Raw genomic sequence first — 25006 nt, forward strand, 5'->3', positions numbered from 1 at the left:
TCATTTTTATTGAATTATGAATACTATGTCACGTGATCTGCAGTTATATAATAATATACCATAACAAGTACAGTGTGTGTAAGTATATCAGAGTCAGTAGAAACAATATTCCTTGTATACACAAACATGAGCAGCAGATGAATCTCATATACAGAAACAAAACATTTAATATATAAATGCATTTCTTGTATGAAAGGTGCAAAACAAATTAAGTTTATTATTATTAAAGTGTTTATACGATATTTATAAATGTAGAGTAAATTATTAAATGTATTTTTTCAGATTTTAATGCTGTCTTTGAAGACCCAGTCTAGACTGCTGCAGCTGCTGAGGATCATTCACATACTATTATATAATACACATCTCTAACATGTTTTATTTCTGTATCTGTGCTCTAAAGCTTCAAATTGCGTTTAAATTCCTATTGTTTGTTTTCCTCTTTAACTTATAAATAATATTTTTACAGGGCTTTTTGTATGTAAATGTATTTTATGAAGTTTATTATTTGATTGTTGTAATTATTATCACTATTATTATTATTATTATTATTACTGTCCTGTGAGGCGGAAGCGGAAGTGGGCAGCAGGGCGTCCTCTCGCTCCGGCCGCCCCGCCCCCCTCCGGGACGCAGAGCGGAAGTGGACGCTGTGCGCTGCGGACACGGTGCAGCTGAGCTCCGGGTTGTTTCCACTGATCCGCGAGCGAAGATCGTCTCGTTCGCCGTCAACGCGTCGAGGGGGGGGAGGCGGACATGGAGCCTCAGGCCGGAGAAGACGCCAAAGGGCCGGTGCTGCACATCGTGGTGGTGGGATTCCACCACAAGAGAGGCTGTCAGGTGGGTGAACCCGCCGCGAGCTAACGAAGCTAACTGACAACAAACGGCGTCACTGACAGAACCGTGCAGCTGCAGACTCTTCTACCTGAAGTGACGCAGCTGCAGACTCTTCTACCTGAAGTGATGCAGCTCTGCAGTGACATCGGCTCTGAGTTATATAACCTGTGTCCTCCTCACTGTGTCTGACTCTTGGCGTTAATCTCAGGCTGCAGCCTCGAGTCTCCTCCCTGATGTTAAACTGTTTGATTTATCACAACAACAACAACCGGAGCCATGTTGTGGGTCAGTGGGACTCAATGTGTCGTAGATGTAAACATAAAGGAAATGAGCGACTCGGGAGAAGCTGGAGCATTAACGTGATATTAGAAATGAGCTGCTGCACATTTTTAAAATGTCTTTTCAGTCCCTCCCTTGATTTATAATTATTGTAAATAAAAAATGGACGCAGTTTAAAAGTGAAGCCAAAACACCGGGATTGCCCCCTTGTGGCTGACTGCAGTATAAACACAACTTTCTCCATGTTGGCAGACGAGACGCAGACCAAACTAAAACATGGTTTCTGTTGTTGTTCTTGTCAAACTGATCTTTGACTCAGTGTTTCTGAGCATTTTGTTTTTAGTCATTTGATATGAAAACAGCTTTAAACGTCACGATTGTCAGCTGAGACCGACCTCGTCACTTAAAGACGGCCGTGTCCATGTTACAGATATTTCGGCTTCATGTTTGTACGATGGGAGGAAGTGGAGATGTTACTGAACCCGTCTTTAGAAGCACTGGTTGAAACCGTAAACCCGTCATTCATAAGTTATTTCATGCTGCTTTCAAATGAAACTCAAAACCTCATCTGATCAAAATTAAAATATATTAGTGTTCCCAAGAAAAATAATCAGTGGCCTCCATCTTTTCTGACAAACGTTAACAAAGCAAAGTTAAGCACAAACAGTCACAAGCTCATGTTGAAAAGGTCAACAGGAAATAAAACATGACAGTAGATGAAGTCCACAGATTTATTAACAAAGTCTTACACTACAGGTAAAAACCATCATGACAAACTCATCCAGGAACTCACGGTTACATAAAAATCCAGATGAGCGGAACACGAGGAATCAGACCACGACACAAACAACGACTCACCTGAAGTTTGTGGAAACTCGACCAGTGAAACTCAGGGATTTAAATCCTCTGCAGCTGATTGACAAACGAGAAACAGGTGGAAAACTGGAGGCAGGAAGTAAAGTCACTGCACACGTGATTAGGAAAGACATTTCAAAAGAAAACAGGAAACAGAGGACAAGTAGAAAGTTACTTGGGCTGTAACTACAGATTTTTTGGATATATTCTATTTAAAATATTAATTAATCTGTAAATTAATTTCCTGATGGTTTGTATAATATCAAATAAATGTAATGTAATGCTTGAAAACTGTCACAAAGCAGCAAAAACTCAGAAATTCATCTGATCTGCACGTTTGAGAAGCTGCAAACTGGGAATAGTTTTTAGAAAATGAGTAAAATGATTCATCAATTATGAGAAGAGAGTTTTTAGTTTCTTCTGTAGCCACAGTTCACAGAAGACAAAGCTCACGTGCTGGTTTTGGTGTCACTGTGTCGTCAAACCTGTTTGGCAGCAATTACCATTAAAGTGTAAAGTGTGACCTCCTGTAACACCTGCTTCATTAGTGAGAGTGAACGTGAGCCAGTCAGCGTAAGTGGCTCTAATTCAGCGTCTACTCGTCACCTCGTCTCCTCCTCAAAATGATCCGACGTGCAGGCCGAGCTGGCAGCGGTGAAAACCAAACACCGTGCCTCCTCGTCCTCGTCGCTGCCGCTCTCCATCTGTCTCTGCTGCTAAAACACGATGAGGCGCTTTAACTCGGAAGCAGCTGCCGTTTGAGGCGAAAGATAAAAATGTGACTTTGTTTTTCACTGAAGCAGCATCAGAGCAGACAGTGAGTGCTCGCTTATTGTATCAGGTGTGTCTGTAAGTTATCTGATCGGGGTCAACCACCTCCTGCTGGGTATCAGATGACTGGGTCCTCTGTCTCCCTCCGTCTCTTTGACCTGTCGTCCATCTGTTTCTCCGTCAGACGCCCAGGTGTCTCTTGTCGTGAGCATCTCCTCCAGGACTGAGGAGCGGCCGCTCGCCCTCAGGCAGCTGCAGCGGTTGATCCTCAGAGAGAGTGAATCATTGTCTGTGGGTGTGTGAGGCGTTCAGGACCAGCAGGTTTCAGGTTAATCTTGACGGACTCGGCTCTTAAACGTCACCACAGACAAGAAAAGATCCAGAAGGTTCCAGCTTCTGACGTGCAGACGTTTCCTCTCCCGTTACCTTCAAGTCAAAAAGCTTGATGTTCTCTGACGGCTGCAGCGTATTTTTATTATCGACTAATCTGATTCTTCTGGTTTTTAAAATGTCAGACAACAGTCGCTGTCAGTTTCCCAGAAGTCACAGCGACACAGTCTTTACATCACTTGTTTTGTCCAGAACCTGAAATAAACCAGAAGTTTCACCCCCCCCCCTCCCCCCTCAAAGTGTGACGTTTGAGGAAGTGACATCACTGTAAATCTAACCACGCTGTCTCTCCTTCACCCTCAGGTTGAATTCTCGTACCCTCCGCTGATGCCGGACGAGGGTCACGACAGTAACCTGGTTCCCGAGGAGTGGAAATACCTGCCGTTCCTCGCTCTGCCTGACGGGGCGCACAACTACCAGGAAGGTACGTGTCCTCTTCGTTTTAAATCAATAATGCAAAAATCCAACAGTGTCCAGTGTTTGTTTCAATATTTTACACATTTGTTTATTGGGAAAATACATAATTTAATAGTTATGGAGGATATAGTCTTTCATTTGTCACTTCTGTTTAAGTACGTTGATTCTGTCACAGTATCAGAAACTGTATCCGGGCGGTAAAGTGAGAACAGGACTGAGCGTCGGTGACACTGATCCGACTCCGTCTTCTTGTCCCGTGTGTCGTGGCTGTGGTCACGTGACACGTGGCGCTCCTGTGCTTCGCCACCATCGTTCATTCTGTCGCAGCGAAGGCAACCAACAGGAAGTTAAACTCAAAGTTCAGCTCTGGATTCAAAACTACAGCCATCAGCAACAGCTGTTACTGTGCTGGAGACATATTTAACTGGTGATGAACGAGGACAGCTCAGGGTGTCGCAGGAAAACAAATCTTATTTCAGACGTTCTCTTTTCTCTTTCTCTGACACAGTTTTAATACATTTATTTCTGCACAAAAACAACTTGACCACATGCAAGTGTGTCAGTTTGAATTAAGCTATGCACATTCAAATTTACTAAGGTTTTTTATTTTGTGTTTGGACACAATGAGACGTTTGCATTATCACAGTAGAGCAGCAGCAGCAGCAGCAGCGTTGTTCAGTGACTCCTGTGTAAAGTGTGAAGAGAGTCTGGAGCTGTTCGTTGGCTCGTCGCAGGAGTTCTGGTCGATGCACTGCAGCTGTGGCCTCCGTCCAGATGCCCCGCTGCAAGCCCCCCACCCCCCCCACCCCTGCCTCCGCCTCCTCTCTCGACTCCGGTTAATCTGCAGCCGTCTCTCCATCCTGCTCTCGTCTCATCAGAGCTGGACTTACTTCTTCATCCTGTGATTTTACTGCTATAAACAGACCATACTTGGATTCCTGGGCTTCAACAACCACGAAATTCTGCGACGACACAGTTTCAAATCAGTTCCCAACCTTCCACACTCGGATCGTGTCTCGTGACAGCATGAAGTGAACTGCTGACTGCAGATTAAGTGTTTTTAAAAAGCTCCAAAATGTGCGAGTCGGTGACCAGGGTAGCGTTTCATTCAGGAATGAGATCAGTGAAGTCCTTGAATGCACCACAATGTATCAGTCCACGTTCAGTAACGTTTGGCTTCCTGTTGCAGGTTCATCCAGTTTGTCTGCAGTTTTTAAAACCAGGTCAGGCTGTAAAACGATCACTTCAGTGTCTCATATGAGACTGAACGTTCGTCTGCAGCGTGAGAGCAGCGAACGCAGCTGCACTCACACATGAAGAAGATGCGTTCAATGTAACTGTTAACCGTTAAACTGCGTTTCCTCCCTCGGTTAATTTTTCCCTCTCAGGTGACACATGTCGTAAAAACCAGCTGGAACATTATATGACGGTGTTTATCCTGATGTTTTACAGACACTGTGTATTTCCACCTGCCGCCGCTCACTGGAGACATGAAGTGTGTGTACGGAGTTTCCTGTTATCGTCAAATAGAAGCAAAGGTCAGTCCGTGTAAATTCTCTCTTTATTCCTCTTCAGACACGAAGCTGTGAATTTTGTTCTGAGGCCAAAATTCTGTTGAAGAAGCACTCGATACCTGAGCTACAGTAAAAATACACGAAAGTATGCATTTCAGAATCATGTATACAACATGATGAGGTTGTGAAGATTCATTTAATCTACTTTAACACATCATAGTTTCTTCTTATTATTATAAGACTTATTATATTTTTTATTAGAAATCACTTATTTTGCTCTGAACTACAGTGAAGAAGAAGGTTTGGTGTTAAAGGATGTTTTAATCCCCCATCAGGCCCTGAAGGTGCGGCAGGCTGACGTCACCAGGGAGACGGTTCAGAAGAGCGTCTGCGTCCTGAGTCGAGTGGTGAGTCACCTGATTTCAGTCTTAGTGGTTTTTTACGAGCTGGAACAAAATGAGATCAAGAGTCGAATAACTGGGCTGTGAAATATTGTCGTGATCTCTGTGCCACGAGAAGGAAAATGAGCTGGAGCTCAGCTTTTATTAATCTTCTCCTCCAGAAATAAACTCAGCGAGGATTTAAAACTCCTCAGATGTCGTAATCAAGCTCTGATGACAAGAACATTTATCAGAGGTTTGATATTTTATGGTTTAACCGTAAGATCTTATTTAAATAATTATAAATAAAAAGGGGCTGCAGGAAAAATTAGCATCTGACTGAGACTTTTGTGTTCTCACATCCGGAAAACTTCAGGAAAATCCCCAGAGTTCAGTGCAGGTCTGAAAACCGAAGTTACATGTTGACAGACTCTGTTGTTATTTCCAGCCTCTCTACGGCCTCCTCCAAGCAAAGCTGCAGCTCATCACACACGCCTACTTTGAGGAGAAAGACTTTTCACAGATCTCCATCCTGCAGGTGAGAAGCTGTTTATGTTCGTTCGTGTTCTTCTTCTCTCGTTGTCGTCCTCCGCTCACGTCCCCTCTCCTGCAGGAACTCTACGACCACATGAACGGCTCCTTGAAGGGATCCACTCTGGAGGGGTCGCAGGTTTATTTAGGTCGGTGAAACTTTATTCATTTGAACAAACTTTCTGGTGAACAAGTTTCTGTTTGTTTTGTTCTTCGGTCTTTTTTGCTGATGATTGAAATTCTTCCGAACAGACCACATTTGTTGTGGTTGTGTCTCTTCAGCTCTTTAACTGCACAAAAATGTTCATGCATTTTTCTCTCAGGGAAAATTCCACATGAGTTGAAGGTTTGTTTTTCTCCTCAGGATTATCGCCCAGAGATCTCATACTGCACTTTCAACACAAGGTAGAAGAGAACATGTGTTTCCTGATCTCATTTGTTTTGTGAAGTAAGTTTATATTTTATGTTTCTATCACATGAGTTAACATCTTTATTTCACATCTTAGGTTCTCATCCTCTTCAAACTCATTCTGCTGGAGAAGAAGGTACAAACAAACGCTTTATGTCCACGTTTACATTCCGTCACTACTTTTTTGGAAAATGATTGATTTTTTTTATTTTTGTGGTGAATGTTTTTCAGGTTCTGTTCTACGTGTCTCCCGTCAACAGACTAGTCGGAGCCCTCATGACGGTTTTGTCGCTGTTTCCAGGTCAGTAGAGAACAAAGTAGAAGAAGAGTTTTTAAATTGAATCCTCATGTGCAGATGATATAAAAACTTAAAGGCCTTGAAATGATTTCAATGTTTTATCGTTAATGTTAATGAAAGAGAAAAATGAACACACCCTTCCACCAAGTTTTGAGAATATCACGTATTCTGCAAACAGACATTTAAATTTACAAGATACAGATTTTATTTGGACTCTGAGAGTTGAGTTTGTTTTAAAGGTCAAGAAAAAGGTTTTCTAAGTTAATGAAACTCCGACAGCTCATGTTCATGTCTCGTTGTTGTTGTGCAGGTATGATCGAACACGGCCTGGTGGACTCGTCCCACTACAAACCCAAGAGCAGCGTGTCGGAGGACCTGAGCCTGGTGGAGAGCTTCTCCGGAGCCGAGGAGTTCGTCTCTGTGTCCGTCACCGACATCGCCAGCACCGCCCTGGAGCTGGTGGGGGAGGACACCGCCCAGCCTGCCCCAGAGTCTCTGTCGTCCGGCAACAGCACAGAGGGGGACAACCACCTCCTCAAACCCCCGTCACGCACCTCGCCAGACTCCTCGGAGAGCGACTGGGAGACCCTGGACCCAAGCGTGTTAGAGGAAGTTGGCGCCAAAGAGGCAATTGAGGGGAAAGAGACGGGGTCAGAGCTGCCGGACGCATTTGACTCCCAACCGGGGACGCCCATCACTGTGCAGCCGCAGGCGGTCACCGGTCAGGGAGGGGTCACCCAGGGCCTGGTGTCCGGTCTGGAGGAGGATCAGTACGGCCTGCCGCTCGCCGTCTTCACGAAGGTAACCGCAGCGTCTCCGCTCAGCCGCTGACTCACCGAGCGAAACCCCGCGTTTGTGTTTAAGGTCCAAACAGGAAATGAGTTTGATATTTACTCAAACATCGTCTCCTGTCACTCGCCTTGTGCTGATGAGACCAGGCAGCCGGGCGGAGACAAGCACCTGACCTTCCCTCCTGTTGTTGTTGCCAGGGTTACCTGTGTCTGCCCTACATGGCCCTGCAGCAGCACCACCTCCTGTCAGACGTGACGGTGCGAGGCTTTGTTGCCGGGGCGACCAACATCCTCTTCCGCCAGCAGAGGCACCTGAGTGACGCGGTTGTCGACGTGAGTCCTGCGCATCGTCACCGCTTCATTCGCGTTCGATTTGGCGGTGGAAATTTGCAGCTTTAACTTTCAGGCTCCTCTCTCCGCAGGTGGAAGAGGCTCGAATCCAGATCCAGGACCCTGAGCTGCGGAAGATCCTGAGTTTGACGACGGCCGACCTGCGCTTCGCCGACTACCTCGTCAAACACGTGACGGAGAACCGCGACGACGTCTTCTTGGACGGGACAGGCTGGGAAGGCGGAGACGAGTGGATCAGAGCCCAGTTCACGCTCTACCTGCACTCGTTACTGTCGTCTGCAATACAGACAGGTCGGCCCCTGTCATTCACTCATTCACTCAATATCTTCCCCTCTTATCTCTTCACTCTGGTTTCTATTTGTCTCCTCCTTGTTTGGTTGAACTGACTCTACATTATTAGAGTCGTGGTGACGGCAGCTCTAATCACCATTATCACACATAATTACCCCGCGGAGAAAACGACAGGAAGTCCAGTTCCGCCGCTGATCTGCTTCTCTTTTGTTTCCTCGCGTCGTCGCTGCTCAGATAACGAGAGGCTGCTGGCCGATTACGGCGCTCCCTTCATCACAGCGTGGAAGATCACCCACAACTACCGGGTGTGGTACAGCAACAAGCACCCCGCCATGACCGCCATCACCCCCGGGTACGTGGACGGGAATCAAACAGGATTTATTGTCTCTCAGGAAAAGTTTTTACAATCAATGACGTGGGATTTTATGTGGAAATATTTTTGATAGTTCATATAAAATGTATTTCGCTTTAAAAATCATTTTTTTATTTTAAGAAAAGAAATTCACATGATGACAATTATCAAAATGTGTTTAAAAGTACGTAATCTCAAATATTAATTTCTGCGTTATGATATTTATGATGATTAAGATTACACACATTAGTGTCTGTGTTTCTAAATAATATTATTCCCATAGAAGTGACGTTGGTCTTTCCTCTCTGTTGCAGTCACCCGTTCCAGGGTCAGTACAGTGTCACCGACGTGAAGCTGCGACTCTCACAGTGAGTATTATTATTATTTCATCTCTCTTCCAAACAGCTTCACTGTTCACTGTCGTTTAAATCTGCACAAAACGTCAACAACAACACGTGAAACATGAAAAACGCACGAGAGGAGCGAAGAGAACAGAACCGTGACGCCTTCATTCTCACACTCAAAGCATGAGGCTGCCCCCCTCTGGTGAGAAGGCGATACAGCAGTATACATGACCTCAATACTTGGAATGAAACGTTCACCATCAAAATGTCGAGCTGCTTTAAAAATGAAAAATATACAAACTTTGATTCAGGAGCGTTTTATCATTATATAATATTGAAGCTCACGTTCAAACATTAATGATCCAGAAGAGGACTCATACGTCCATCGAGACACTTCTCACAGATTCTTATTTGGAAGTTACACAAATCCATAAATATCAGTCCTCTAAACGTGACTGGTTTTATTTTGTCATCCGCTCTGCTCTACATCACGGCGATATGACGTCATTCCCCTCGATTGGTGATTCACGGAAACCTGCAGAACTGAAAATTAGAAAAGAAAAATTAACAAGAATGTGAATTAAATGAGTAAAATTCACAATCAGACGGCTGCAGCCTCGTGAAATACTGGGCGTTACAGGCAGTGTCTCACTTCTCGCTGTGTTTGTGGTCAGATATAGCAGCGCAGCGGTCAGCGTGGGGGGGGGGGGGGGCAGCGAGGGTCTCATATCAACCACAGTCATTAATTATGGACGAGTTTCATTCTCAAAAACAGAGCTGGAGACGTCTGCAGCCTCGGCTCCGCTTTCATTCCAGGAAGTGTGGATGAAAGTCGACTCTGTCCACAGCTGGAGCGTCGCTTCTAGGGTTACGTGTCGGATAAATGCACCCCCCCCCCCCCCACCCCACCACACACACACACACACACACAGAATCAAGTGTGTCTCCGTCCCTAACTTAGCTTCATGGAGAGAGACCACGGCCAGATCTGCTTGGCCGTGATACTCGGAGCTGTCACTTTAGCCTCAGGTGTTCGGTCACACGTCAGCCGTGAACTTTGGCGTCATTCCTCCGTGGACAAACACACAAGCGGTGCAGGAGCGTTCAGTTCAGCTGAGCTGCACGTCAATCAAAACTCAAAACCGTTAGAGCACGAAACTGAAAATGTATTTTGATTTGTAAATAATACTTTACAGCGTCTTTAAGAATCAGACAGAACCAGAATAAGACTCTGCAGTGGTTTTATTACATCCGTCTGTCTTTCCGTCTTTGTGGTTCCGTGTGTCTGACGTCCAGGGGCCCCTGACTCTTTACACTTTGGGCCCCTGGCCGGCTCGTTCAGTAATCCATCTATTGTTTCAGGTGAGGCGGCCCGACGCACAGCCAGTAGGAAAAGAACGATCAGTATGAGTGGCTCCTGCAAAACCCTTGTACGATTATTGGATGACGTCTTTGTCTTTTCTTCTTGTTTTGTTTTTTTCGTCCATCAGCCGTCGTTTCAAAACAGTTTCCTGAGGCCAGAGCAGCTCGGCCTCTCTCTCTCTCTCTCTCTCTCTCCCTGCATCAGTAAACACGGAGCTGTTTTGCAACTTGAGAGTGTGTGGGGGGGTGGAACCTGGGGTTAGTGGGACAGACGCAGCTCTGATGTTTTGTCCGGATGCTGCTTGAGAAGGTGAAAGAGGATAACCGAGTCGCTCGCTCTCTCTCACACGAGGAGGAAAACTCTCTCTGCCGCTGCCGCTCTATTTATATTCACCTGTAAAGCAGAAACAGAAAACTACGCTCGACCTCCCTGTGAATGTGCCGTGTACGTGATTGAAGCTCCAGAGGCTTTTCATGTTTCCTCATCATCGGCGTCGAACAAAGACGAGATGCGCGGCCGCAGGCGGACACGCGCTGTTAGAGGATCTTTCTATATTGTCAGCGCTGCTCTACATATGGAGCTGTTTATTTGGGTCAGGCACAGAGATGGAGAATCAGTGTGGCTCCTCCCCGAGCCAACAGAGCGTCCAGCTCAGCAGAAAAACTTCAATCTGCGGACGTTGTTGGAAAAACAGTGTGAAGCTGTTTGAGTTTACATCCGATCATCTCGACACTGTGGGTCCATTAGTTTTCATGCTCTTCTGTGCAAACATTGAATTATTATATTTTTCTACAAATCCTCCTGTGATTTATCACGTTTGATCAGATTCAACCTTTGAGATCTGAAGTGGAAATTAAAGTTAAAGTCCCGAATTAACTTCTTTGTCAGTGAAGTTTAGAAGGAATTAAATTTACTAAAAGTTTTATCACACTTTGAAAAATATGTGATTGAAAACAAGGAAAGATTATCGTCATCAACATCCAGACGAGACAAGTGAAGATCCTCTGCACACTGATCTCCTCAGCTGCTCTTATTCTGATAAGTCAAATAAAGACGTCCTGGATACGAGTGCTTAGCAACCGCAGCTCGTCCCTGTTCACCGTCTGACTCCGAGACGCAGCAGAGGCAGCGAGTGGCGGTGCCAGCTCACGCTTCACCGGGCTGGTGTCGTGTTGATGCTGCAGTCAGATGTGTCTGTGGTGTGGAGCAATGACAGCAGCTACACACACACACACACACACACACACACACACACACACACACACACACACACACACACACACACACACACACACACACTGACAGTCTCACTTTCTCTCTGGTTTTACGTTTCATTGACGGACTTTTACATCCTGTCGCCTCTTTTAGATCGACTCTCAATCTTGGCTCCAGCTAAGTGAGATTAATTTTCTCTCCGTCAGTTTGTGTTTGTTCTGTCGAAGATTAATCGAGACGAAGAAGAAGAGAAGACGGCGTCACCTTCGTCTCTGACAAGTTGAAATCAGGGATTTCCTCTTTGTGTTTGAATCAGTTTTGTCTCAATCTCTCAGGATCAATATTTGTTTTAGTCTTTAACTGATTTCTGTCGACTTTGCTGCTTCTCTTTTTATTTAAAGGTAGATTCAAGATTCCGTCGAGACAAAATCTAAAGAAATTCAGTTCAAGTCAAAAAAGCACAATTCAAAAAAATCAGTTAAAAAAAAGAGTAAAAAAGGTAAAAGAAGTAAAAAAGAAAAATCTGTGTAAAAAGATTAATAATAAAATCAAATAGTTAGAAATATGTAGATTATTAAAATAACCAATTCAAATTGAGTGAGTCGTAGAAATCAGTCATGTCGTCGTCTTTGATCAGAACAAAGAGGAAAATCCTGGAGTTCCTGTCCATGAATCCTCCGAACTCACAGAGCGACTCTCCTCCGCTGCTCGGAGGCAACAGGTGACGGCGGGCGGTGTTTATTTTCAGATGAAATAATTGGCTCATTAGAGGCTGTGAGGGCGGCGAGTGTTGGAGTGACAGACGTGTGTGCTCTGCAGCTGCCGACTCGAGCGCTCGTGGCCTTTTTTTAACAACGCCGCTGTTTGGCCCAGATGATGCAGGAGGGAGATTCCTGCTGAATGTCAGGTCAGCGGGGATCCAGCGTGAAAGGTTGCGTGTTGGACTCCCACCAGGCTGCACCAGGTTCATGCCATCCTGTTCGCTGGTCGCTCGCAGCACCTGCGGCCGGAGCGACATTTAGCCGCAGCGCTTCTGTGAAGTTTGCTTCCCTGAACGGAGGAAGGATTCCTGCAGTGTCACAGAAAGGTGAAGCGGGCGCATGTTTCTGGTTCAGCTGAGCATTTCTCTGTTCTCTCTCTCTCTCTCTCTCTCTCTGCAGCTCGGTGCAGAACAGCGAGCGAGGGAAGAAGATCGGGAACGCCATGATGACCACCAGTCGCAGCGTGGTGCAGACGGGCAAGGCCGTGGGTGAGAAAACACCCAAATCAATTCCAGATACACTGACAGCAGAGGAGGCTGGAGCTCAGGGTGACGCCCAGAACCTCTGAAAGAGACGAGCGTCTTCTCTCTTGTCTGAGAAATCAAATCAATCAGACTTCTGCGTTACTGCAGAACAGACCTTTATTTTGAAACGTCAAAAAACATCTGTCTGATCTCCACCTCTGCTGCAGGTCAGTCAGTGGGCGGAGCGTTGACCAGCGCCAAGTCGGCCATGTCCTCCTGGTTCTCCACGCTGGCCCAACCCGCAGCTGTAACGCCCCCGGCCTCTCCTGAGACCGCCACCGAGGCGGAACCGTGACAACCCAAACTCCCAGTGACTCTGTCCCCCGTCGTCCTCTGACCCTCCGGCTCCCGTGACGCCGGAGGGTCAGCGGTCCGAGAGCTGGTTCCGTGAAGGATGTGAGCGTCTGATTGGATGTTCACCAGATACGACCCTGGACACGAAGGCAGCACTGCCATTACACAACAGTCCACACCCACTGTGAGGCCGAGACCGTCCCCGCTTCTACCAAAAACCAGAGGTTTCAGCAGTTTGCATCGTGTCCGACCCCCCGCGTCTCCGCGCTGCTGTCGCCGAACCGTTCCCTGACACTAAACACGTCGTTGTTGGGTTTGCAGTTTTCGCTCTTTGCTGCGTTTTTTCAAGAGTTTGTCTCTTTTGTCGACTATTTTCCTGAAGTATTCACGTAAAAAAAAACAAAAACAACATTAAACTGTGTCGCAGGATTTGAGCTGAAGGATTTAACAGTTGAGATTTTTCAGTCTGGCCCATGTGTGACGTCTCTTTAATAACATTCTGGTTGTTTCCATTTTAAATCAACGTGTCGGGTACGATCATACACGAACCGAAGTGAGGCGGCAACTCAGTTTGATTTTCTCTCATTAAATTATTATTCTCTAAAATGTCCATCAGAGTCTGAGGTGACAGTAACAGTAGTACAATAAATAATGAATCAAGTCAAGCTCTTCGTTATAAATATTTAAATCCCAGGTTAAGTAAAGTCCAACACTGTGGTTTTGAGACTTTTGTGTAACAAAGACAGGAACATCGTTCACCAGCGAACTTCCTCAAGTGTCAGTTTAAAAAAACAACACAATTAATCACATTCAAAAATAAAATGAGCCAGTGATTAAATTAACTGATGTTGTTGTTGTTAATCCCCCAAATATGTAAATGAAGAGAAATACTCGATGCCTTATCTCGTCCAACTGAAGTTAAAACAAAAGTACAAACAATTTTGTGTCTCAATATCTCAACTTTAATAGTTTTTGTCTGACTCGTCTGCAGATTCCAGATAATTCTCACATTTTGAAAATCAGAAAACAATGTTTGGCCTTTTTCTTTATAATAACTCATTATTATTCAAATGAATATTTCAGCTCTATTACTCCTGCTCGTGCACAGACACAGAAAATATCAGAATTTAAACACTAAATCTGAGAATTGTTACCGAAACAATCACAATGTTATTTGGTGAATCCTCCTGAGGCTCCAGTTTGTTCCCTGATGAACGTGATAAATTCTCCCTCGTTAACTTTGAAGGAACCCAGAACCCTTTTCCACCGCACCGTCACGATATATATTATATAATATATATAGGGAGAATTATATTTAGTAAATCAGAAGCTAGTAAAACGTATTTATTTGTCATGTATGAACGTATCTCATAAATATCCATGTTCTGTCATGACAACACTGGAACACTGTGTGTATTTGCACAAGCAGGTATGAATTCTGTTCACGTGAATCTTTATAACTGTAGCTGCATCTTTTCCCTCCACGCTACAACTACCGGAGTGTTGGATGAGAAGTGGTCCAGCGAGCATGCTCTGTCCAGTTCTACAGCTGTAATCAGTGTCCTCCTGCTGTCTTTAAGAAACACTTTAAATGTTTGCTCTCTTTTAAAAAAAAAAAAATCTCATTTCTGGAAAGTGATTCCTGGTTTAAGTTTGAGAAAAGTTTTCAGCTCCCGAAGCTGCTTTTTGTTTCTTTTTTTACCCTCTGATGATATATTTTTCTTTTTTGTATTTAAAAGATTCGAATGTATCGTGGACTCGAGATTCACAGAATATTTTTTTGACAGATGCTTTTAACGTATTTGGGAAAGAAAGTGATATTATATTATATTGCTGTATTAAAAAAAAAACAATTAAACATCCGCAGCCTTTTTATTCCTCGTGGGTTCGCGTCTGTGCAGAAATGTAGGTCAGCCAGACTAAGTGTGTGTTGGTAGAGGGGGTTGTTGTTGTTGTTGTTGTGGCTGTAACACACGGCCGCGCAAAAACGCACCGCGTGTCGTCCCGACAACAATTCAGCAGCATCACGGGGTCACGTCAGGAGCCCGAGGAGAGACTCACACTGAGTGACGGCGTCATCCACTCAGTCACATAGTGATTTTAATATTTGTTCAAACGCAGCTGAAACAGTTCAGAGTGAAAACACGTGAATAGTTTTGATGTTTTCAGTTTCAACACATCAGTAACTGACACTAAACATCTTCGGGGTTTAACATCCGACTTTAGTTTCTGCACCTGAACCAAAACTGGTTTTAAAACACAAGTAATAACTTCAATAACGTGAACCAGGATCTGAAACACCGGCAGGTCAAAGTTCCAATAAAAGAAACATGGAGTCTCAGTTTCAGGAACGTTTTTGGTATGTTTTTTAATAAATTAACGTTCATTCAAAATACAGTGCCATGGGAATATGATGCAGCCAGACATGCTAGTAAGGGTTTGTCATGAAGCACCTGTGCTCATGTTTTTAAAGGTAGCCCGCCACACCCCCCCTCCACTACTGCTAGTGGTTGCTGGGACGATTCCCGTAGCAACAGCCCTGGGCCAGCCCTCTCCTCTCACAACCAATCAGCAGCAAGAATTCACTCAGAAGAAAATTAAATCCGATAGGAAAATGGATGTCTACCCACAATCACACTACAGTAATGTCTGATATTAAATTAAAAAAAAGACACTAATACAAAATAGACCTGGTTATTTCCCCCACACTAAAACACTTCGTCTTTTAAACATATGAAAAATATATATTTCATTATATATATATTTCAGCAGCTTGGGAATAAAAAAAAAAAAAAAAAATGCATGAGCCTGAAACCTATGTTTGCACTGAGAGTGGAGTCGTGTGTGTGTGTGTGTGTGTGTGTGTTTGCAGAAAAACCCGTGTGTGGAAAGAAAAACACAAGTGTCGTGATCACGTGACGACGGACAGCGTGAGGTGTAAATGCCGGCTGTGTGGAAGACCTGCGTGCGAACACACTGACAGACGGGCGGCGGAGGGCCGAGCGGTGAGGGAGGAGAGGTGATGGGCGACCGGACCTGCAGCCGCCCTCTTCTGAACGAACTCTCCGCCGCTCACTTGTCTCCCCTCCGTCAGCCCTCCCTCCTCCCCCCATCTGCAGGAAAACTACAGCCCCCGGTTCCTCGTGTCCGCGGGGTCTTTACAGGAAACCCATTGATCCCGTTTGTGATGAAAACAAAAACATAAATCTATATTTGTGAAGCTCCGGGTTTTAAAAGGCGTCTCTGAAAAGTCTCTGACTCTTTGGCGGCGGAGGAATCTGCGTTTGGACGACACATTTAAATTGAGAACATGAATCACGAAAACCGATCAAATCGATTATTCGTGCAAGAAACAATTCGCAGAATAAGAAATGTATTAATTCACTTTTGACTAAGTCGTGATTTGATTAAAATATCAGACTTTGGAATGAATCCGTTATAAAAACAGAATCTGACGAGACGCTGACGTCGTTAAGATTCTTAAATGTCTGTCACAGTTTGAGAGACGTCGCTCCAGAGCTCTGAGGACAAAGACGGAGATTTCATTATTTACCGCTTCATCGATTTTAACTAAATTTAGTTTAAAATTGTTTAGAGAAGCTAACGCGATGTTGGATACAAGTTCCAACGTCGTAAAAGTTTTGGGCTTTAACTACTTTTCACCATTCTGTCATTTTATCATCGGGGGAAAAACTTTTCAGAGCCGAACTTTTAAAACCAAGAGTTCATTGAAACATAGATTTTTTTTTTTGCGGAGTATCTCTTCATCAGTGGTGCGAGAAGAGAAGAAGAGGAGAAGAGAGGGAAGCCTACGGTCGGAGAGCGAGGGGGAGGGGCCGGGAGATTTTGGTAGAGTTGCCATTGTCATTTTTTTTTTTTTTTTTAACCAGTTAAGTGCATCATCATCCTCATCATCACAAAAATCAGTTGACATTTAGATCATCACATTGTAGAAACAGTATGACAGGCTTGTAATAATATCTAACAGATGTCACAAATGACAAAATAAGAAAGAAAAAAAAAATAAAATGACATTTTCAGATTACTAGTATTTTTCAGGGGCGTGTTTTTCCGCTCCGAGCTTGTTTGTTTCGGGCTCCGTCGTTCAAAGCCTCCCGGGAACCGTCCACGACACAGACAACGTCAAACCCTTTCAGAGAATTCATCGCCCCCCCTTCGTGTTCATCCCTCAGCGTAACAGATCCCTGGTTCAGTCAGCGAGGCAGGGGAGGGGAGGTTAAGAGCTATACGTGGGGGAGGGTCACCAGCTCCCCGTCCACCTCGAACTCCTCCGCTCCGTCGGGGGAGAAGAGGTACGTGGGAGGTTTCCAGGGGGACTCCTCCAGGCAGGAGGGGTACAGCTTCCCCACTGCGCAGCGGAAGTCCTTACCCAGATCCCAGAGTACGCGCTCTGACACGGGCTGCCGCAGGTACCAGCTGTCCAGCTCCACGTCGTACTGATAGATGGCGTACTTGGCGCGCTCGTTCATGTGGGTTTCGCGCATGAAAATACACAGAGAGTTGAGAAGCACCACCGCCCGCACGCACGGGTCCGAGTAGCGCTTGGCGGGGATGTTGGCGGCGAGGCGCCACTCATTCTTGTTGACGTCGTAGATCTCCACGGTGACGGACGAGCCGTCGATGGTGCTCGTCGGCAGGCGGATGCCGGAGTTGCTGACCACGTGGAGGCCGCCGATGTAGAAAATGAGGTCACCGAAGGCGGCGGCCGAGGCAAAACAACGGCTGGTCTTGCGCATCGCCATCTCCACCCATGTGTCGGGTCGGGGGAAGTAGCAGTACATCAGGTCGTGGGTCATCACGTAGATGCAGTTGTGCGCCACCACAGAGGTGCTCCAGTTCCAGGCGAAGGGCAGCGGGCTCATCATGCTCCACTCGTCCTTCTCGCAGTCGTAGCGCTCTACCGTGCGCTTGTTCAACTCTCCCCCGACGTTATCTCCCCCGATTGCATAGATGTAGCCGTCGCAGTAGACCAGCGAGGGCTTGATTCGGGCACACAGCATGGGGGTCTTGGGCACCCAGGCATTTTGCTGGGCATCAAACCAAAAGAAGCTATCGACCGAGCGGAAGACGGCCTGTAACTTGCCGCTCTTGCCGTGGTTGGTGATTGAGTTTTTTAGAGGGATCTGGCCTCCGGCGATGAACACATCGTTGTCAGGTGTAACGAGGGTCCCCACCTTCTGCAGGTCACCTGGGGGGTTGTTGAGCTTGTAGACTTTCTCCGCCTGCGGACTGTAACACACCACCGTGGTGAGCAAGGACCCCGTCATCACGTAGCCCTCAACTTGCGTTTCAGACATGGCCTCCATGAAAATCAGCATCTCCTCTTTGGTCATGCCTAACCGAGGCTTGAAGAACTTGGGCATGGACTTGTAGAGGCCCTGCACCACCACGGATTTGTCATTGGGGGGCAGACCCTGGAACCAGGCGCGCTGCGTCACCTCTGACAGGGCGTCGATGCGGATCTGACTGAGCACGGAGGACAGGTGCTGCGAGCGCGCCTCCATATTGTACTCCAACCACAACATGGCCGCCTCGCGCACCGTCTCCTCCTTCTCCACGTTGAGGTTGTCGCTGCTCAAGACGTCTATCAGCAGCTCGTGGGAGAGCTGAAGGAAGGCCTCCTGCCGGTACACCATGGGGAACTTGTGCTCCACCATGCGTTTGGCGCTCTGCTTTAGCTCAGTGCAGCTGAACAGGTCGCCGATGCTCAGCATGCGGACGCAGTTCTCAGCATTTATCTTTTTCACCAGATAGTCTCTGCATTGCAGCAAGACGTCCTCCACCTGAAGGGAGAAAAAAGGACGGAGAGAAATCACAGTCAGAAGAGCTGAGTCATCTCTCTTTGTATCACCGTAGAAAAACAAATGTGGAAAACACCAGTGTGACTTTGAGTCACAGTGAACCCTCTGTTATTGATTAACACGTCTTCATGAGTCATTTCTGTGTGGTTAGTAAAAACTAACATAGTAATTAAGACCTTCACTACGATAGAAGTATTTATAGAGACTCAGATATTTAAATGAAAACACGAGAATCGTCTTTGTTTCGAAGTTTCTGGTGTTTTCTGGTGTCTTGTTGACGCCTCCTCTGTACCGACCTGCAGGAAGCAGGCGGTCTCGTACAGCGGCTCCACCGTGCTGTCGCTGATGGCCAGGTTGCCTGTGTAGGCGTAGGTGATGATGATCTGTAAGGTGGCCGGGTCCACGTTCCTCAGGTGGACGTGGGTCTGTTTGCTCTCGCTGAGGCCGCTCATGAACATCGCCCTGTGGGAGAGAGACGAGGAGGGTCGATGAAGTTTCTTTATTTCAGTTTTCTTGTTTTTTTCCACTTGAAACTCACTTTGTGCATAAAGTTGAAAATAAAACGTATCATCTCCTTCGAACGCGCGTTTATTTTACGAGTGGTTTCTCAACAATCATCATAATCACGGCTGAGCAGCTCATGAGCAGATACACAAACAGAAAGTGAAAAGACATTTTTGTTCCTTTTTCTTTAACAAGAAAGTGACTGTGTGAAACCGGACTCATTTGTTGTTGTTGTTTTTATTTGAAAACCAACAATCCTTGTTAATTTTCTTCATAAAACCTTTTTCCATCATATCTGCAAATATTTAACTCTTTATTCTGACGACAGGATAAACCCCTCAGACACAGACCAACCCTTTTAGCCTGCGTCGGGTGATCGCCGTTTTAACTTCCGATGTTTTTCTTTTAAATAAACAGAGCCTCCTAATGACAGCTGGAAAGTTTCCAAAGTGGCTGGAAAAACAGACTAAAGTTACCGACCAGAGCCGCTCTACCTGAAACTGGCTGCGGCTGCTGGAGTTAACTTTCCCACTGCTGTCAAGCAAATATGTGACTGCTACAAGGACGGAAAGGAATTAAAATAATTATGTTATTATTGATTCATCTGCTGATTATGTTCTTGATTCCCAGTTTTGCTCAATTAAATGCAATGCAAAATATTCAATTTACTATCTGGTCTACTAAGAAATTCATGTTTCAGAGAATTCTGGGTATTTTAGCTGAAACAATTTATTGAAACAAGACTTTTTATTCTTGTTTAAAACTTTGAATTATACTAAAATAATGTTATTAATATATTCAGAGAGCAAATGAACGCCACCAGCTGCTCGTCGTTATTACTAATGTGATTTATACTTCAGAAATAATCGAGATGTGGTCGACACCCGGCGGGTGGGATGACTGTGCACCGGCCGGGAGCTCTGACTCAGCTCTGACTCCCAGGTAGCTGCAGCAGCCTCGTCGGGCCGCCCACACTTCCACATCCCCATTCTTCAGTTTTCAGAATGACTAAGACTTTTCAACCTCTTTCACTACTTCGGTTTCTTTCTCATCTGGGGAGCCGGTGACACTTTCCATTCATTTGAGATGCACGCTACGTGAGCGACACAATGATAAAGGTGTCTTTATCGTCAAGATACACGTGAGAGACACGGATCTTCAGTGGGGGTCCGTGTCGTCGCTGCCTTCGTGTTTTCACTGAAGCAAAACAAACCCATCGAGCTCCCGTGTCTGTGAGACATCTTGTAGAAGCTGGACAGTAATTACAGAGACCTGTTCTCCGTCACATGGTGTTAATGATGAGCAACATTAGAAATGGTAAAACCAACAATCAGTGTGGTTTACCATGGAACAGATAACTGTTGGTAAGAGAAACCAAACCCTCGCACATGTGTCGCTCAGCTTTGAGAAACTGCAGGAGGAGTTTACACTTTTTAATCTATATAAATATAAAGATTGATCAATGATGTCGGCTGCAGCCTGTCGTCATATTTTGTCTGCCCTCCCGAACAGGACTTTTTTTTGGGGGGGGGTTAATCACAACAGAGATTAAACCTGCCAGGCTGTATTACGCAAGCCTGCAGGCATACCCCTACCCTAACCCCCCCTTCCTTTTCCTCTCTTTCTTCCCCTTTTCTCTCCATCTCTCACCAAGACCTACGTGACCAGACTTTCCCCCATAAACAGGAGCTCCCTCCAGAGTCCCGCCGTCCCCCCTTTTTTTGTGAGACAGGAGGAGACGCAGCAGACCGGCAGAAGGAAGGAGCAGCAGTTTTTAGAGGAAGCACGGCAACACCTCTTAACCCTCGAGGGGAAATGCTTTGCATGTTCGCACCAGATAACGAGTGCGTGGGAAACAGCAGGGAAGATTGGGGAGCGGTGGGTGTGAGGGAGGCATTAAGTTGTCGAGACCTTTTCTTGGAATGCTTGTGTGTGTGTGCAGGGTGGGAGGACAGGAGGGGCGCAGGGGCCGAGACAGACAGGGAGGTAGATAGCATGTCCAAATGCTGCATGAGCCCCTGTCATGTACAGATGGACTCTTCCCAGAGCCGAGGCTGCTGCTCTGTCACATTCACTGCAGGGCACACACTTTATTATGCAACGTAGTGCGTACAAATGAGGCCTCCCAGGGGCCTTGAAGGATACGTCTGCGGTACTGCAGGTTAGAGATCGCTTCATTTCTCCATGTAGAAATATTCAGTGTTTCCTTTAGGATTTTTTTGTTGTTGTTGCAGCGAGGGCGATGCAGCCAAACCCCCCCCCCTCAAACGTTTATGAATAAATCAATTCAATAGTGATGTAATTATTTGGACTATTTCACATCAATGCACTGAGGCTTGTGTGGTGAAAAACTGATTATAGCCTTTATATGTACTTTATCTGTTGAAATATCTGTTCAACTCTCGAGCGAATCAAACAAACACAAAGAAAACTTCAAATACTGTACGTGCCCAAATAAATTCTGATTGGTGTTCATTTGTTAAAGTGTAAATTGAACGCGGGTCAGGGAGAGAGCGAGGAGGGAGCACATGCAGCAGGGTGATACAGCACAATGCAAGGAGACCGGCCCGCCTCCGCGAAACGAACGTAGCGGAAACACTGATATGTCAGAGACAGAACAACTGGTGTGTCGAGGGCGCATCGAGCCCCCGCAGCTAGGGAAACACCATCCCCTTGTTTTCCATCCTCCATGTATAGTGTGGGTAACACTTGCTCTACAATATAGTGCATTATTCATTGCAACTGTGGGGGCTGAGCACTTAAAGACAAAATAATTGCACTGCATAATGACGACGTACCTACACCTCATCACTAACACCCCCCCCCCCCCAGACTGAGAGGCGTAATTGTCGTCCTTAAGCACAAAAACCTGTGTGGTGCATTATTTATTGAAACTGTAGGAGACAAACGCAGGCTACATACCACACGAAGCGTGGTCACAATCAGCCCGAGGTCGTTAAAAAACAGTAATCTCCCCCCCCGACACATACAACAGCAGCAGAAGGCTGATAACGGTGCACTCACCTGAAATAGGAGCTACATGTGGCCAAGACCATCTTGTGACACGGGAACTCTGTGTCCTCCACCAGCAGCACAACATCAGTCAGTAATTTCTGTTCATAAAAGAACTTGAGCTGCTCCAGCAGGGAGACAGCGTAGTCCGTGTTGACCGGCCTGCGCTCACTGAGATCCGACATGGTTGCATCCCATGAATCGCGCCCCAGTTTTGAAAAGTCACACGGCCGGCAGAACCGGACACGAAACAACCAGGAGAAAAAAAAAAAATATATATATTCTTCAAGATTCAAGAGGGAAAACGGCTCTCCAACACCTCCACTGGCCCGAGTGGAGGTGTTCAATTCCTGTGTGGAAAAATGTCTGCTGCTCCTTCGGCTGAGGATGGGTTGAAAGACGAGAACGTTTTGAGGTTGTGGCAACCGAGCGTAAGCGTCAGGCGTCCAGAGGAAGGGGCAGTTCCCCCTCGTAGGTATGTCTGTTGTCTGAGGTCATGCAAAGGCACTGGGGACCAGAGGTAGAGAGAGCGCGACGACTGTCACAACACTGTTACATCAGTGCTCTTCTGAAACACACAGCAGAAAAACAACATGAGGAATTAGAAGACGAGAACAGAAAGTACAACTCCCACCAAAGCTGAGCTCTTCCTTTATTTTCCCTTTTCTAACGTGTCACTCTGATAAACATCCCGACTGGAAACGTCATTATGATGCACTGTGATAAACCTGCCTCCTCATGCAGGTCACCTGCTGCCACCCCTCCCTCCTCTTCATCAAAAGCTTCCAGAAACTGCGCTGACAGCCAGACAGTTGCTAATAGGAGAGTCTGAGTGGAAGTGGGCGGGGCGTAAACTGCCAGACAGCACTCGAATAATGATAATAATAATAAAAAGTAAAGATATTTCATACACATACAACATAATGATGCAATTTCAGTTTTGTGATTAACACTGAAACAGAGACGAACACGTCTCGAAGCTGAAATGATCTCGATCACATCATTTCAGATTAAAGATGATTTCAGGGATCAGATCTTTATATCATTTATATTTATCTATACTCAAGTCAAAGTTTGTTTATACAGCACCTTTCAAACAACAAAGTGCTAAACAGGCTTCAAATACAAAAATAAAAGAATAAACAATTATATACAGTTTATAATGTGTTCTTTATTTGAATTGTTAGCTACCTCGGTGGTTTTGTGATTTATATGAAGCGGCTGCTGCAACACTGCAATTTCCCAGGGGATTAATATAAAGTGCTTTATCTCTCTCTCTCTCTATATATACACACTTTTATATCAGGCCAGAAAATACAATGAAGAATTCAAACAGGACCAAAACATCAAGCTGTGAGAGTTTAGCTGCACTGCTCACACCCTGAATCTCACAAAGCCAACTTTTAACACCATCGGCTTCAAGCAGCTATCAGAGATTAATATAAAGATCTGACGCTGCTACATGATGGATCTAACATGTGTGTGCTGTCAAATCAAACATGTGTTGAACTCAAAGAGCTGCACATGATGGTTTTGCATCAACACGCTGAAGCGGATCTGCAGGAAACACACCCAAAGTGAAAAACCCAGGCTAACTACAGTTAGCATCGCTTTCGCACACCGGGCTAACATCGACAGATTTCAAAAAACACGAGTTGACGGTTCCTGGATGAAAACATGAGGATTTGTTATTTCCAAGATTAATGTCACGCGGACGTGTTGTCCTCTCCCTGGTCGGGGATGGACGCGGTTGATCGGTGCGAGCAGGATGAAGCTAACTTCATGTGAACACGTTAGCTTCGCGTGAACACGTTAGCTTCGTGTTTAACGCGTGTTCCTCTCACGCAGCGCTTTCCGATTCCCGACACGCGTCGCGCAGCCGCTCTTTCTGGGGGCGAACGCGACAAATTAAAACGTTCTTCCAACATTTTTTTGGAAGTAGCCTGATGTTAGCTAGCTAGCTAGCTAGCTGCGTTTAGCCCGTCGCCCGATGCCCACCGCGTCCAAAACAAACCCAGGGGTTGGCTAACTGGCTAGCGGGGGGTGGTTAGCTTAACTGCGGACCCGGCTGGTGGCGTCCTGCGGGGGGTTCGCGTCAAAACAGCCGCTCGTCGACGCGACCGGTTCGGATTTTATATAAAAACATGTGATCGTCTCCCTGCGATGTGTCACGTTATGTCGCTAGCTCGACTAGCAAACAGCGGGTTAGCGAGCTTTAGCTTCCCTCCACCGCACAGTTCCGGGGTCGGCTAAAGTGTTAGCATCTCCGCCGGTGACCCGCGAGAGACACGGGCGTCCGCCGCGACCAGCCCGGCGGTGAACTCGCTCCAGACGCGACACGGTAACCGCAGAGACGCGGTCACGCTGCTGCTAGCACACACACACACACACACACCGCTAAGCTAACGGAGCTACACAGACGGAGGCTAGCTACCTGAGGAGTTCGGCGGTGGGAGCACGAGCGTCCCGGCGGCAGGTGACGGGACCTGCGGGGCTGTCCACACGCTGAGGCGTCGCTGCGGCGTCGCTCGTCGGCTCCGGGGGGTCGACTGAGCCGCTGGAGCCGGAATTAGACGCGAGAGAGTCGAGAGGAAGCTTCGACCAGCGGAAAAGATCTGCGCATCACCGCAGAGGACATGTTAGGATACCGCACATGCGCACACGGCCGCGGCCAACACCGGCCCCTGCTGGACACACCGCGGCACTG

General features: G+C 46.2%; 2 protein-coding genes across 3 annotated transcripts; one reads left to right on the forward strand and one right to left on the reverse strand.

Moving 5' to 3' along the window:
• Positions 1 to 605: 605 nt before the first annotated feature.
• avl9 (AVL9 homolog (S. cerevisiase)) lies at positions 606 to 14819 on the forward strand. The gene is made up of 16 exons (XM_069512433.1): positions 606 to 834; positions 3430 to 3550; positions 4996 to 5081; positions 5393 to 5464; positions 5886 to 5975; positions 6051 to 6117; positions 6333 to 6373; positions 6475 to 6513; positions 6609 to 6678; positions 6986 to 7476; positions 7665 to 7799; positions 7889 to 8108; positions 8343 to 8460; positions 8775 to 8828; positions 12543 to 12631; positions 12835 to 14819. Exons 1-16 carry the CDS (start codon positions 751 to 753, stop codon positions 12960 to 12962), a joined length of 1905 nt encoding a protein of 634 aa, XP_069368534.1. The 5' UTR covers positions 606 to 750; the 3' UTR covers positions 12963 to 14819.
• A 484-nt stretch (positions 14820 to 15303) lies between these two features.
• Positions 15304 to 24874, reverse strand: kbtbd2 (kelch repeat and BTB (POZ) domain containing 2). Of its 2 annotated transcripts, none has more exons than XM_069512436.1 (4): positions 24734 to 24874; positions 22312 to 22864; positions 19080 to 19245; positions 15304 to 18765 (listed from the first exon to the last, which is right to left on the reverse strand). In XM_069512436.1, the coding sequence occupies exons 2-4, from the start codon at positions 22482 to 22484 to the stop codon at positions 17206 to 17208; spliced, it is 1899 nt and encodes a 632-aa protein (XP_069368537.1). In that variant the 5' UTR covers positions 22485 to 22864; positions 24734 to 24874; the 3' UTR covers positions 15304 to 17205. The 2 variants fall into 2 exon arrangements, with proteins under 2 accessions (XP_069368537.1, XP_069368536.1); XM_069512435.1 differs by having other exon boundaries at positions 22312 to 22867.
• Positions 24875 to 25006: the final 132 nt, after the last annotated feature.

This window comes from Paralichthys olivaceus, chromosome 17 (assembly GCF_024713975.1).
Source record: "Paralichthys olivaceus isolate ysfri-2021 chromosome 17, ASM2471397v2, whole genome shotgun sequence".
NCBI classification, from domain to species: domain Eukaryota; kingdom Metazoa; phylum Chordata; class Actinopteri; order Pleuronectiformes; family Paralichthyidae; genus Paralichthys; species Paralichthys olivaceus.